The 14,980-nt window shown below is 41.4% G+C and overlaps 1 protein-coding gene across 17 annotated transcripts in view; it reads right to left on the bottom strand.

The window, feature by feature from the left end:
• The window catches only part of KLHL32 (kelch like family member 32), a 219,236-nt gene that overhangs the window by 34,703 nt on the left and 169,553 nt on the right, over positions 1-14,980 (bottom strand). For 12 of the 17 annotated variants that reach the window (XR_012158001.1, XR_012158002.1, XR_012158003.1 and 9 more), the window contains one exon: positions 7,120-7,846. The exons of 3 other annotated variants lie outside the window; for them this stretch is intronic. Coding sequence is in view for 8 of the 14 variants with exons in the window: in XM_073336806.1 (XP_073192907.1) it covers positions 7,120-7,846 (727 nt within the window). In the remaining 6 variants the exon portion in view is untranslated. Of the gene's footprint in view, positions 1-7,093; positions 7,847-14,980 lie in introns of those variants that run through there. 2 more of the 17 variants (XR_012158004.1, XM_073336819.2) reach the window with 2 other exon arrangements.

Raw genomic sequence — 14,980 nt, 5'->3', positions numbered from 1 at the left:
AACTTGGAAGTGCTATAGTGAACATTTAAAATTTTCTGCCAAAATTCCAATGTAACAAGCCTGAAAGTGTCCTCTTGAACTACTGCTTTAAAAATACTCAAGGCAAAAAGGAAGAGGGAGGGAAAGGGAAAAAAAGAAAATGTCTCTTAAAAAAAACACAATAGGGAAAAATAAAAGTTTAAATGGTACCAACAAGGATAGCTGTTTCCCTTATAAAAAATGGAATTTCTTAAAACTTTTCTGCATTATCCTAAGATACAGGGATACGCAAGTGATAATATCTCTAGAGAGGTGCATTTAAAAACAGAATTCATAGTATTAAATTCAAGTGTCAAGCCATAGCAACTATGCTGTAGTAACTGGCTTACGTGAGAAGAAAGTCTTGGTGTAAATTACTACAAAATTTACAGTTTGGGAAGTCCAGCCAGCATTTCCCAAACATCAGGCACTAAATAATAGTAGTACATTAAATTCATTGCACTTTGACAGAAGTGATTTGATTTTGGGACCCATAGCTTCAATGAAGAGAGGCATTCCTCCCTGGTGACCTCCCCATGACAGCACAATGCCCAGATCTTCCTGCTGAAGGTGACAGAAGGTGAAAAGGGGGAGTCCAACCAGTGTTAACTCCATACACCTGTCAAGGTCCTTGTACTGCATTTATCAATACTGTCTAACTCCTGAGCTGATTTCGAAGTGGAAATCCATGCTGGGCCTGCCAGAGGAATGGTGCAATACAGCAGGTACTTCCCAACTCAATTCACCCAAAAATCCTAACCACACAATTCAGATCTCAGATGCCCACCTACACAAAGAAGTTTCTGGAGAAGACGAGAGGCTTGCCACAGAACCACTTTCCCTCCCACTTTCACTGCCTTAGCCTACATGGGGAAGACACTTTGTTCCCTTGTAGACCATGAAATGATTTGTAAATTGTATTGAATAACTTCATCCTGCAGCCCTTACTCAAGCAAGCCTCACAGAAATGTGGGGGGGGGGTTGATTTTTCACCTTAATAAGGCTTGTACAATCAGATCCAAAGTGCAGAATATTATCCACAATAGATATGTCCTAGATGCAAAAACCATCACATGGCAGGAGGAATGAAATACGATCAAAGTTCCAGAGAAAGTATCACAAACCCATTTGAAATCCCTTAGTGCTGAATTTTGTATTTGAATCTGAATTGAATTGAATTGAATTTGGCTGGGAGATGTGTAAAACCACATGTTGGCAAAGAGCTCCCATGTGCATTTATTCCAGCAAGTATATGGAACATACGGTATTCATGAAATGTACCCCAGGATACACTCTGCTATTTTCAGGAAGGAATCACCTTCTTCTCTTCCAGGAACCGCAGCCAATGGGAGCTGCAGGGGAAGCACCTGCAGTGCGCAGATCCCCCGGGTCCCTCCGCTCAGGAGCCAGACATGCTGGCCACTTCCGGGAGCCGCCTGAGATAAGCACCTCCTGGCTAGAGCCACACCCTGAATCCCCTCCTGCACCCCAACTCCCTGCCCCAGCCCTGAGCCCCCACCCACACCCCTCCTGCAGCTCTGAGCCCCCTCCCAGAGCCCACACGTCACACTCTCTTCCACACCCTAACTCCCTGCCCCAGCCCTAAGCCCTCTCCCACACCCCAACCCCCAGCCCCCTCCTGTAGCCCACACCCTCTCCTGCCCCAGCCCTGAGCCCCCTCCTGTACCCCAAACCCCTCATCCCTAGCCCCACCCCAGAGACCTCCCCCACAGCTGGAGCCCTGAGCCCCCCCACACTCTGAACCTCATGGTCCCAGCCCCGCCCAAGAGTCCACACACCCCAGCCAGAGCCCTCACCCCTTCCTGCATTCCAAACCCCTCAACCCCAGCCCAGAGCATGCTCCCATACTCCAAACTGCTCAGCCACAGCCCTCAGAGCCCCTCCTGCACCCCAAACCCCTCATCCCCAACTCCACCCCCTCACCACTCCAACTCCATCACAGACAGAGCCCTCACCCCCTCCTGCACCACAACCCTCTGCCCCAGCCCAATGAAAGTGAGTGAGGTTGGGGGACAGCAAGCAATGGAGGGAAGATGGCATGAACAGGGGGCAGGGCCTCGGGGCAGAGGGTGCGGCAAGGTGTTCGGTTTTGTGCGATTAGAAAATTGGCAACCTTAGCTGCTGCTCATATTTTTCCCCAAAGCGGCAGAAAAAAATTGGCCAAGGTTTTGAATAGTAGCAATGAAACCCCAGGAGTCTCTGCTCAGATTTCAATCAGTTGCAACTTGGAAAGACAATGGGCAGCAACAAAGACACCAAAGAGCCCTGTCTGCAAGATAAGTAAACAGAACTACAATGGTTTGCACCCTGTTCATGTTTGAAAGATTCTATTGGCAATCATAGGGTCTAGATACATAAGTGTCATCAATGTTTATTTTAATGTAATTTTCTTTTAAGAAAAGCTTATGCTGGCCAAATTTCCAAACTTAGGCCCAAATATATAAAGGTGACTCCCCTGGGAGTTAGGCACCTAAATATCCTGGAGATCTGGGCCTTTGTTCCTGAAGTTAAGTATGGATTTAGATAACTAGGCAACTAAATAGAAATGGCCTGATTGCCACAGGTGCTGAGCACCCACAACTCCCACAGAAGTGAACAGGAGATGCAGCTACTCAGCATCTGTGAACACCAGACCACTTATTTAATCACCTAGTTTTAGGCACCTACATTTGAAGTTTTTGGCCATTCTCCTGTAGCTGATTGCGCTTGCTCTGAAAGCTTATTATTGACTATTGGAAAGTGGATTTTTCAAACAGCGAGTACTAATATTTTAGAATAGCAAAATATGTTCACTGCACTATCCTCCCACTCCTTCTGCATCTATGCAGAGAGCACTATTATCTGGCCCTAAGAGATTAATTAATAGTAGAAAACTGACTAAAGTTATGGATAGTATCTATACACTACCTTTAAAAATACTAATATTTTCAATGTACATGTCCCACTTATTATCCTGCCTGTCCAAAACATAGATCAATCCAATACTAAATGGATTTGTATCATATGCTTTAGTAATTCATAAGATGTCATAATCTAGCAAACCAAAAATACACAGAGTACTCTCTCAGAAAGATAGAAATTAGATATAAAAGAGAAGCCCTATCTAGTTCATCCTACTGCCAGTACCTTGCTCCTTACTGTGACTATACTGTACCATCCATTTTGCAGCAGAAACTCCACTGATATCAATATCAAATACAGATGGCATGATGCGATCCCATATATTTTCTCTGTCACTCAGTCCAATTTTCAGTGACTCAAGCAATGGGGCATCCACCAGATTTCTTGGAAGGTTATTCTATAGTCTGATTAATGTATTTTATACATATATTTAAATACTCTACTACACTGATACATTAAATAAATAAGGATTTCATTGAAAGATATAAGTACATATATAATCCTGTCTATTGGGCACTCTGACGGTCTTCAAAATGCTTCAGCATAATTATCTATTTTCCTTTACTTAGCATATCTTGATGGCTTAAACATTGCTTTTAACTGCTCCACTGTTCAGCTAAATTCTGACTTGGTTATTCACTGTCGTATGCAACGGGTAAGGTAAACCTTTAAATGGGTCTGTCTCTAGCTCTTATTTTCTACACAAGCCTGGGTAAACATATTCTCCCACTAGGCCTAGTGTGGCCAGTTTTGGAAGCCACCAGAAATGTAAACTGTGGGGAGAAATAACTAAGGGCAGAAAGGGAGCATGTCGTACCTGCCTATACTGATTCTATGTCTGGAACAGCACCAGGGCTTAACAGACATAAATCACCATTGGCAGATCAGAAGTTGGGTAGTTCATAACTTAAGTTAGTATACAACAGTAAGATGTTGCACTATTAAGCACTGCACACTGTTCTTCCATGATCTCTGACATCCTATGATGCCTCTTATCTCCAGCCCCTTTATACATGATGTTCATGAGTATGTATGTACATATACTAGCCACCTGCTATAACTGCTTCCCATATTTTCTTTCTTTCTTAATGTCAAAAGCCCCCATCCTGCATTATGATCCATGTAGGCAGACTGCTGCACCCACACAGAGTCCTGTTGACCTCACTGACTTGCCGAAGAGGGTTACACTGCAGGATTGAGACATAAATACATAACATCATGTTGCATTCACATAGCACCTTCTCTCCAGAGGGATCTCAGAGCACCCTATAATACATATACTTCTAGGGTAAAGGATGGCAATCAACGGATGCCTTACATGAAAACTAGACCAGCTGTATTCTGGACTTCCCCGAAAAATATTACACACTTTATAACCTTCCATGAGCTATTTCTTAATAAATAGCAATATTTTTTCAGAAAAGCAAGGTAAACACCCTTAAACTTTCAAAATAACTAATGTCAGCAAAATCAATATGAAGGTTGATGATACTCTGTCCTTAACTCACACCACTGTGCATGGATAAAATAACATATATTGGACTGAGTTGAGAAGGGTATGCTAGTTTGAAAATGGAAGTGCTTTACTTTCATCAATTTGGGTCATAAAATTGAGATTCTTAGATTCCAAGGCAAGCTGGGACCATTGTGATCTAGTCTGACCTCCTGTATAACACAGGTCATAGAACTTCCCCAAAATAATTCCTAGAGCAGATCTTTCATAAAAACATCCAATCTTGATGTTAAAATTGTGAATGATGGAGAATTCACCATGACCTTTGGGAAATTATTCCAGTGGGTAATTGCTCTCACTGTTAAAAGTTTTCACTTTATCTCCAGTCTGAATTTGGCTTGCTTCAACTTCCAACCATCAGATCATGTTAGACCTTTCTCTGCTAGACTGAAGAGCCCATTATTAAATATTTGTTCCCCACGTAGGTACTTTTCGACCAGGGGTCGGCAACCTTTCAGAAGTGGTATGCCGAGTCTTCATTTATTCACTCTAATTTAAGGTTTTGCATGCCAGTAATACATTTTAACATTTTTAGAAGGCCTCTTTCTCTAAGTCTATAATAGATAACTGAACTATTGTTGTATGTAAAGTAAATAAGGTTTTTAAAATGATTAAGAAGCTTCATTTAAAATTTAATTACAATGCGGAGCCCCCCGGACCGGTGGCCAGGACCCGAGCAGTGTGAGTAGCACTGAAAATCAGCTCGCACGCCACCTTCGTCACGCGTGCCATAGGTTGCCTACTCCTGTTTTAGACTGTATTCAACTTGCCCCTTAACCTTTTCTTTGTTAAGCTAAACAGGTTGAGTTCCTTGAGTCTGTCACTCAAGGCAGAGTCATGGATCTTCTCTGAACCCTCCCCAATTTTCAACATCCTTCTTGAATTATGGGCATCTGAACTGGACACAGTATTCCAGCACTGGTCACATCAGTGCCAAAGACAGACATAAAATAACCTCTCTACTCCAAAGCAAGATTTCCCTTTTTATGCATAAAAAGATTGTATTAGCTGTCTTGGCCACAGCATCGCACTGGGAACTCATGTTCAATAGATTATACACCACAATCCTCAAATCCTTTTCAGTCACAGCCCCCTAGTATAGTGTCCCCCATCCTGTAAATATGTTCCATATTCTTTGTTCCTAAATGTATACATTTGCTTGTATTAAAACACACATAGTTTGCTTGTGCCCAGTTTACCAAGCAATCCACATTGCTCTGTTTCAGTGACCTGTTCTCTTCATTATTTACCACTCCCCCAAATTTTGCATCATTTGCAAACTTTAATCAATGATTATTTAATGTTTTCTACCAAGTCATTGATAAAAATGTTAAATAGCATAGGGCCAAGAACAGGTCCCTATGAGATTCTGCCGGCAACACACCCACTTGATGATGATTCCTGATTTCTATTTAACGTGTGCCATATTACTTTTATATTGTTCTAATTTTTTTTTAACCAAAATGTTATGTAATACCAATTCAAATGCCTTATGGAAGACTAAGTATATTTTACATCAACACTACGACCTTTATCAACCAAACTTGTAACTCATCAAAAAAAGATATCATAGTAGTTGGACAGGTTCTATTTTCCATAAACCCATGTTGATTGGAATTAATTATATTAATCTCTTTTGACTCTTCATTAATCTAGTCCTGTAGCAGCAGCTATATTATCTTGCCTGGGATCAGGGTCAGACTGACAGGTCTAAAATTACTCAGGTTATCCCATTTACTGACACTTGACCACAGCATGGATACGGGGGGGGTGGCGGGGAGGAACGGGCGTTTATTTTTTGGGTTTTTTTAAGTGAATATGCAGCATTTTTAATCTTGTATCTGTCAGCAAATAGATCATCATTTTGATTCACTGCGATTTATGAATCATGATTGGAGGTACCACATACGGTACACAACATTGAAGCCGGACATATTTAGTAGAGAGAAAAGTACTGTATGAACATTATGCTGCTTCTCTCAGCGTACGTCTACACTACCTACCGGATCGGTACTCCACCGCAGCAAGAGGTAGAAGCAGAGTCGATGGGGGAGCGGCGGCAGTCAACCCCACGCCGTGAGGATGTGAGGTAAGTCGACCTAAGATACACAACTTCAGCTACGAGAATAACGTAGCTGAAGTCGACGTATCTTAGGTCGATCCCCTCCACCCCCCCAGTGTAGACCAGGCCTCATTCTCCTATGGTTTTAGAAGAATTTAGTATGGATATGTAAAACAGTGATACTCAGACTTCAGTAGTTCAGGTGCCAAATTAGCAATCAACATTACCCAGAAGGGCCACCGTAGTGTGAATTAATTGTTTCATTTAATATATTATATAGTATATATATTATTCTCACAGCAAAATGACTCACCAAATATCATTATTTTATCAGCTACAATTGGTTAACAACATAGTAAAAGCATCCTGATTGGTTAATAATTCAGTCACACAGTGTTTTAATATCATGTGTTGCAAAGAGCCACAGGAGATACAGTAAAGAGCCACTTGCAGCTTGGGAGCATCAGTCTGAGTTTCTCTGTTCTGAAATAAAGGCTTAGTCCGACCTTTCCAGACACGTAAGCCAAAGTAAACTTATGGGTTTAATTCATGACAATAATTTGGTATTTTGTTAGTACCTCAAATTGTGTGAAACGTTTTCTACCTGATATCCAAAGAAGTCCATCCACCACAGATCCTGCATGACATGAAAGGGATCTGTCAAAGGACTGAACAAAGGCCCACTTGTTCTTCTTAGGACAATACCGCTCGACTGTAGGCAAAACTTGACGTAGTTCATTTCTTCCCCCTACCGCATAGAGGTTCTCATCCACAGCTCCCAGTACAAAATGTTCCCTGCAGTTCTTCATTGGAGCTATTTCAGCCCAAGAGTCACTACGGGGGTCATACCGACAGGCAGTCCTTACCGCACTAGTGCGGCCTGTGGCATGCTCAACCTCTCCACCAACTACAAACAGAAAATCTCCCATGACAGCTACACAGTGGTGACTTCTCCCGACAGGCATGGGAGCCAGTTCACTCCAGTTTGCAATCCCTGCGATGTGAACATTCTCCTGATCTAGTGGATTGAAGTACCGGAGTTCTTTTACTTTACAGATCTCACGTTTTTTCCCACCGATAATGTAAAGAGTGTCCGACTGGAAGCGAGGTTTCGTCCGTCTGGTCTGCCAAACTGGCTGTGCATAGATGCTCTGGTGATATGTCAAGGCCTCATTAATAAGTGCAGTCGCAGTTTCACTAGCTTGGACAAGAGGATGAGGAAGGGCTACAGTATGTAGTGTATCCACATCCATAAGGCCAAAGCGGACATACTGGAGAAGTTCATCCATGTACTGATAGCGGCAGTTGTGTTCCAACCACCTCACAGCTAGCTAAAAAGTAGGGAAAAACACAAACACAAAAAGCAATTATCTATATTGTTATGATGGAGTTTTTCTAACACAATGTTTGCATTCCAAGAAGAACTATACATTTGAATTACTACACACATAGAGCAATGTATAAGATACTTATGAGTACATAGATATCAATATATGAGATGCATTCTCAAATTTCATCTGCTATTTACATAAAAAGAAAATGATTATCTACAGTATTAATATATGATCATCATACTGCTAAGTAGTAAATAACTTGTTCTTCTCCCTCTACAACATCGGGGGTTGCTACACAAAATTAACAGGAAATGTTAGCAGTTAGCAGTGCTTTAGGAGCTCATAAGGTCCAAGTAATCTCTGCCAACATAGGAATCAAGCTCCTGGAAAAATATAATAAACAGAAACTATTTGATCATTGAAGGCCACAGGGTACACTTGAGTGGGAAAAAAATCAGGAAGATTATGGTATGGTGATTTAAGAAGAAAAGGCTTTTCCCCTCCTCATCCCCCTTTATTCCTGTTTATAACAAAATACTGAAGGAAGAAAAATTAGGTAAGTATACCATGCATCAATTTTCTTCATTCCTGATTTTTTTAAAACCATAATATCAACACCCCCACACAATGCACAGAACACAAAATTCAGACTATTCATGGTAACAACCTGAGGGTGCCTTTTACCTTCATGTATTCTTTACCTTAAAAAATAAAATTACTAGTCCCCCATCCCCTTACCTGTTCAAATAAAAACAAACGTTTTCTTGAATAAATAGAATTATTAGTCTGGGATAATGAATTGGAGTGAAAGTTAAGAGAATAAACAAAGCTACAAAACTAAAAACTTCCTCTTATTAAAAATTAATGTAAATGCTTTAAACTCCTTCACTACTGAATTCTCCAGCAGCTGTGGAATGCAGTGGCATTCATCATTCCAGTGCCACCATAAAGCAGAACAGCAAAAAGGACTGCAGCATGTCCGTGATGTACACACTCTGGGTGGTTCCAAAGTGCACATAACATAGCTTGTTGAATAGTCAAGCGGCTAAATTAAAATAAATGTGAAACTGTTCATGATCTGAAATTGCCAACTGAACAATATAGTAAAGTAATATCCTCTTCCGTTTAGCTGCCATAGCTTAAGTTTAATTGATTAGCATTTCCCCATCTTCCAGTTGTTTCCACCGCTGACACCTAAAACGGTATAAGGAACCCAGCTCTCAGCTCTACTTTAGGTAACAGTGATGTCACCAACTGTAGAAATAGAGAGATCTCTTACACCTGGTCTAGTGGTAGGCAAAAAGCCCTTATAGTTCACATTTAAAATGTATTTCTTTGTAATCTGTAATCGAATGTCTGTTAATTATTTAGAATCTCATCCCCTTTCTCCCTTTAGATTTTTTCTGCGGCATACCATATATGTGCGGGCACGCACACCCGCACTTTGTGACTGTGACCATGGTATCTGGATATCTGAAGAGTTATTGAGCTGCAGCACAAGGATCTGAAATCTCCATTACAAGGCACTCAGCCTGCTGCGTGAACTATGGCAAAAGCAACTTCATTTATAAGCGGCTTCTGTGGTACGTACAGTGAGACTATACATGATTTTGTGGGGCAGTGTAAAGGTTTCCTTGGAATTGTGTACTGTCTATATAAAATGTAAATATTTCTCTAAAAATGTGTGAAATACTATTAATATGTACACTGCACATACACATACATAACAGGATTTAATGTCAAATTTGCCTATGCCCAGCTCCCCCACCCCAGCTTGGCCAGTACAGTGATCCTGGGCTTACATTTGCAACTAGCATATATTAATATTATGATCCCTCGCTGGGCCTTTTCTAGGTAGGTAGGTAAGTATGCAACAAGAAAGCCAAATGATGTAGACTTGTTTGTTTTCATTCCCCTTTCTTGCTACTGGTAACGATGACAGCTGTGTTCATTTTAGTGTCTTGAAAAATGACATTTGCATAAGCTTGTTTTTATAAAAGCCACAAAATTCACTAAATATGCCATTCAGCGTATACATTCACAGCACATGCAATGCCATCCCTGTAATAGTGAAAGTTGCTGAGGAGGAACGTGCCTGGTTTTACAAGGCTATCACAGAGCTGGCCTTAGGATGTGCCGTACACTGTAGTCACAAAGGTAGGTCCCGTAGTTCAATGCCTCTAAGACTTAGCCTTGGATCTCCAGCACTCCCGTTTTCCTCCACAAGTCCAACTGAGACAGACTCCTGGTCACAGACTTTCACTCTCTTCAGGGATCAGTGCACCTCAGCAAGTATTTGCAGTGACATCAGGCAGCCTCTCCAACACAGAGTAAGATTTATTAGTCTTCTGGAATACAGCACCAGGAAGTCCTTAGGTTAGCAGTGCACAGAAAGGCAAAAGTTCAGACAGTCCATCCCGGGCTCCACCCAGTCAACCTGCTATGAAATCCACCTTAGCTGTACCTCTCTGTCACCTCTAGGTAAGAGCTGTGTGTGACTCTGTGAGCTCAACTCTTAACAAAGACACCAGACACCTTTCCCCTTTGTTCTCCAGCTTCTGGCCTTTGCTCTGGTTCCCTGATGAGAGTGGGGGGAAATCTCCTCTTGACCATTGGTCTCTAGGTGTGAATGTCCCAGCCATTTGGTTTCCACTGTCTCATCAAATCCTTCCACTGATATGGGCTGGTTCTAGCCAGCCCTGATCGACCCATTCATGTCACTGTAGACAATTATGTGACAGTTTTAGATCATAATCAGGCCTCAGAGGTTGAAAACAAAACAGAACATATTAAAAACAAACTTCAATAGATTTCTTCAGTTCTATCTAGAACATATAGTGTGGAAAGAAAAAAGCAGCAGAGATTTTTTTCACACTGATTTTTTTCTGAACAACCTCTCTACATCTCACTGTGGAATTGTAACCAAACAAGCCAAAAGAAAGTCATAATTACCATAAGCACTTGTTTCAGAGTAACAGCCGTGTTAGTCTGTATCCGCAAAAAGAAAAGGATTACTTGTGGCACCTTAGAGACTAACCAATTTATTTGAGCATAAGCTTCGTGAGCTACAGCTCACTTCATCGGATGCATACTGTGGAAAGTGTAGAAGATCTTTTTATACACCCAAAGCATGAAAAAATACCTCCCCCCACCCCACTCTCCTGATGGTAATAGCTTATCTAAAGTGATCACTCTCCTTACAATGTGTATGATAATCAAGTTGGGCCATTTCCAGCACAAATCCAGGTTTTCTTCCCCCCCAAACCCACTCTCCTGTTGGTAATAGCTTATCTAAAGTGACCACTCTCCTTACAGTGTGTATGATAATCAAGGTGGGCCATTTCCAGCACAAATCCAGGGTTTAACAAGAACGTCGGGGGGGGGGGGGGGGGGAGTAGGAAAAAACAAGGGGAAATAGGTTACATAAGCACTTGGAACACTGTTTTAGACCTACTGATATTGATGAGACAAAACTAGTAACGAAAACAATGCACTCTTTATAGAAAGAGAACTCACTAACATTCATCATCTATTCATGATCTGTTTCAAAATAATGGGGTTTATAACTTTAGTGCTTTATCTGGTTGTTTGTTTTCCAACTTACAAGCCTGCATTTCTATGTGCACTTACTACAGCGCAAATGGGTGTTCTGGCTGTAAAATATTCCTCCAGAACAAAATTTGCAAGTGTGATCTGGCCTCTGATTGGAGTTCAGGTAATTCAGTGGTTCTTAACCTTTTCCATACTCCCCTCTTCCATGAAACCGCTTTCCCATCTAGCTGGGACCCTCTCCCTTGTAGCAATATGGAAAGGGCATTGTGGCTGTGACCTCGACTCCTAGGGGTTTGCGAGCCCACAAATGAGCACCAATGAACCAACTATTTATTAGGGGTCTGATCCAAAGCCCACTGAAGAAAATGGAAGGACACTCTTTGATTCCAGTGGTCTTTGGGTGAGACCATTAGTGTACATTTATAAAAACAATGGGACCAACCCAAAAATTGCTTTTGGAAGAAAGTAACAAATCCCATCAGCTTCTCAAGGCTAGGCTTACAAATGGACATTTTAAAAAAACAGACATGGAACAGGCTTGCTTGTAGTTGTTGGTCCCAGGATATTAGAGAGACAAGGTGGGCGAGGTGACATCTTTTACTGGGCCAATTTCTGTTGGTGAGACACAAGCTTTCAAGCTTACTCAGAGCTCTTTTTCAGGTCACGGGACAGAGTTAACCACAGGCGCCAACTGCACCTATCAGCTGCTCGGAGGCCCCACCAATCAGCTGTTTGGCAGCGTGCAGGAGGAGCTGGGGGAGAGGGCGGAGCAGGAGCAGGAGCAGGAAGAGGTGGCGTGAGGAAGGGGTGCACTTGGGAAGGGGGCAGAGCGGGGTGAAAAGAGGTGAGACGGGGCCTCGGGGCATAGCGGCGGTGGAGCACTCACCCGGAAGAAGAAATTCAGTGCCTCTGGAGTTGACAGTAGTCTTGTGACTAAATGTCCAGACACTCCTTTACAATTGTGCCTTGCAGGTACTACCTCATATTTGTTAGCGATATCAAGAGCGAGTGACTCAGATCCACAAACCACATGGCTAAATATATAAAATCTTTTTCCTTCTGTCATTTTTTTTGAATTAGAAAAATGTGCATAAAAAGAAGATTGTAATGAGGTGCATGTAGAACAATCAAAATTATGATGTATTTGCATCTCTTTTACGCCATGAACCAAACAACTACAAAATTATGCATAGGGTTCTCTCAGTCTGAAATTGGTAAATATTAATAATCTTTGAATCTGCAATGAAATGCCTCCTGCCCCTCAACCCTGAAAAGAGGGAGACTTTCTGACTCAAAAAGTTGTAGGACGTTACTGAGATCACATTTACACTACATTAAGCTCTGTGTGTGTGTGTGTGTGTGTAAAATGTGCCCCTTCTCACAGAGATATTTTTAAAATCTTTATTGAATATTTATGAATGTGTGTATATATAAGCAACCCCCTTTGTGACGCTGCTTTAGCAAGCGGGCAAACTTCACTTTCATTTGCACATTCTTATTTTACAATCAGAATTAAAACATTTGCTTTTATTCAAGGTGAGTTCTAAAGAGTGATTTTAAAGTTTCCGGGGTTTTTAAGAGAAAATGAAAGGAAAATGTTCTTCTGGATGCGTTGTGCCTTTGGGCTCCATTTGAGGGGAGGGGAAAAAAAAGACAGAGAAAGCTTCTTCGAAGGTCAGAGAGTGAAAGAACTTCCTCAGGGCACAGAATAAATTAAATTCCAAGGAAGAAATAAAATGTGATTTCCAGAGTGTGAGGCACAAACTCAAAATGACAATGATTGACAGCCAAACTATATCCGTGCAATATCGAAGACTGCACGTTCTCATTTACTTCAGTGTAGCCAGCAAGCGCCCATTAAACATCCGTCTGATGCCCAAATTAACCTTCTTGGCAAACTGAAAGAGGCACAAACTATCATAATCAACCTTTCATTATCACAGCAGCCTCTAGTTAAAGGGTCAGAATAATTGTGCCATCAGAGCCCTGATTGTTTTCAATCAACAGACGGCTGGAGTGACAGCTCAGTGATGGAGTAGTTTGATGAAACCGCACCAGGCCTAATCAGAGCAGATGAAAGGAAGGCATGATTGGTGCAAATGAACAGTCGTGCCTCTCTTTTTCATTTACAATCTGAAATTACTCTTAAATGTACAGGGTTTTTTTCCTCTCTCTCTTATGAGTGCCTCTGAAAGAATGTTTGACTTATTATGAGTTCTGACAGTGCAGAGTTATAAAACACAGGTAGGGTTTTCAGCTGAGGCTTTAAGTGGGTATTCAGCATAATTTTAACAAATTCACTCTTGAAAAGCACAAAATGACTAAAGACTTCCAATGACCTAACCTTTCAGTGCTGTTTGATTAGCAGGACAGTGTATCACAGCGAACATTCTTCATGATGAAAGAAGATAAAAAATGATGGGCAAAGATCTCCTGTAAATGTTTTCTCTTAACCAATACATTTATTGCATTATTGCTCTCCTTTCCACAAAAAACTTTAAAGACTGTCACATTAATAATCTTTTTCCTCTCAGAGTGAACAACAGAATCAAACAGAGTCTGTTTTTTGAGATTAAAGTGGAAATCAGTTATTGTGCTCGGTGTATCAGTACGCAAGCTTCTGGCAGGCTGCAGTTGATTCAAGCGTAAGTTCTATAGGGATGGAAAGGGAACCTATTTGTCTAAGTGTCATTACCACACTCATCAGTCTGGGATCCGAGTGCCTTACAAATTTTAAAAGTTAATTTTGGCCCGCTTTGATTAAAATTGGAAAGATTGTAAAGCTCCAACTCTGCAGCCTCAGTTCTCTCCCAGCTCTGCACTCCAGCCACAAGGCTTTCCATAATTCCAATGGCTATTGAAAGGAAAGCATTACAAATCAAAGGGAATCTCTTTGTACAGCTGAATAGAGCAGGTATTTCAAGTGCAGAGTGGTAGATCCTTTCTTCCCCGTTGTGTTGTTTGTGGCCAGCATCAAATGTTCTCTCACCAATCAGGCACCACTTCCATATATCAACATGCAGCTCAGTGCAGCAAAACAAAAGGAAGCTTAAAGCAAAGATTAATGTTTGTCTGAAGTGGGGGTGGAGGGAGGAGGCTGATGCTAATGCAAAAGGGTTTAAATAATTTTGTAATGTTTCCTGTCCATTATGCACGTGCTGGCTAATGAAAGATTTAATTCTTTGAATGGACTGGGTTATAAGCAGAAATAACACATATTAACCAAGTTAATGAGGAAACCACCATAAGCACCCTCACAATAAAGGACCCTAACTGAGCTGGTGGCAAAGAGGATTCCATTTTATTTTGTTAGTATTTCCTTTTTCTGTAGTGAAGTCTATGGCTGACACAATGTATTTTTCTTTGGAAAACCTGGGTCTGTGGGCAGTACAACTGTGCATCAAATGGATATTAAACCTCATGCTTCAAGACTTAAAATAATCCCTGCCTGTTAGGGATCAGGATGAGGCCTTTGTGGGGGCAGATCATCACACATCTGTGGAGTTTTTCCTCTGAACCATCTGGTACTGGCTACTGTGGAAACAGGTACTGGAATAGATGGACCATGGCAATTCCTAC

This window comes from Lepidochelys kempii, chromosome 3 (genome assembly GCF_965140285.1).
Source record: "Lepidochelys kempii isolate rLepKem1 chromosome 3, rLepKem1.hap1, whole genome shotgun sequence".
NCBI lineage: Eukaryota > Metazoa > Chordata > Testudines > Cheloniidae > Lepidochelys > Lepidochelys kempii.
The sequence above is the reverse complement of the archived record's forward strand: the minus strand, read 5'-3'. Positions and strand labels throughout refer to the sequence as shown.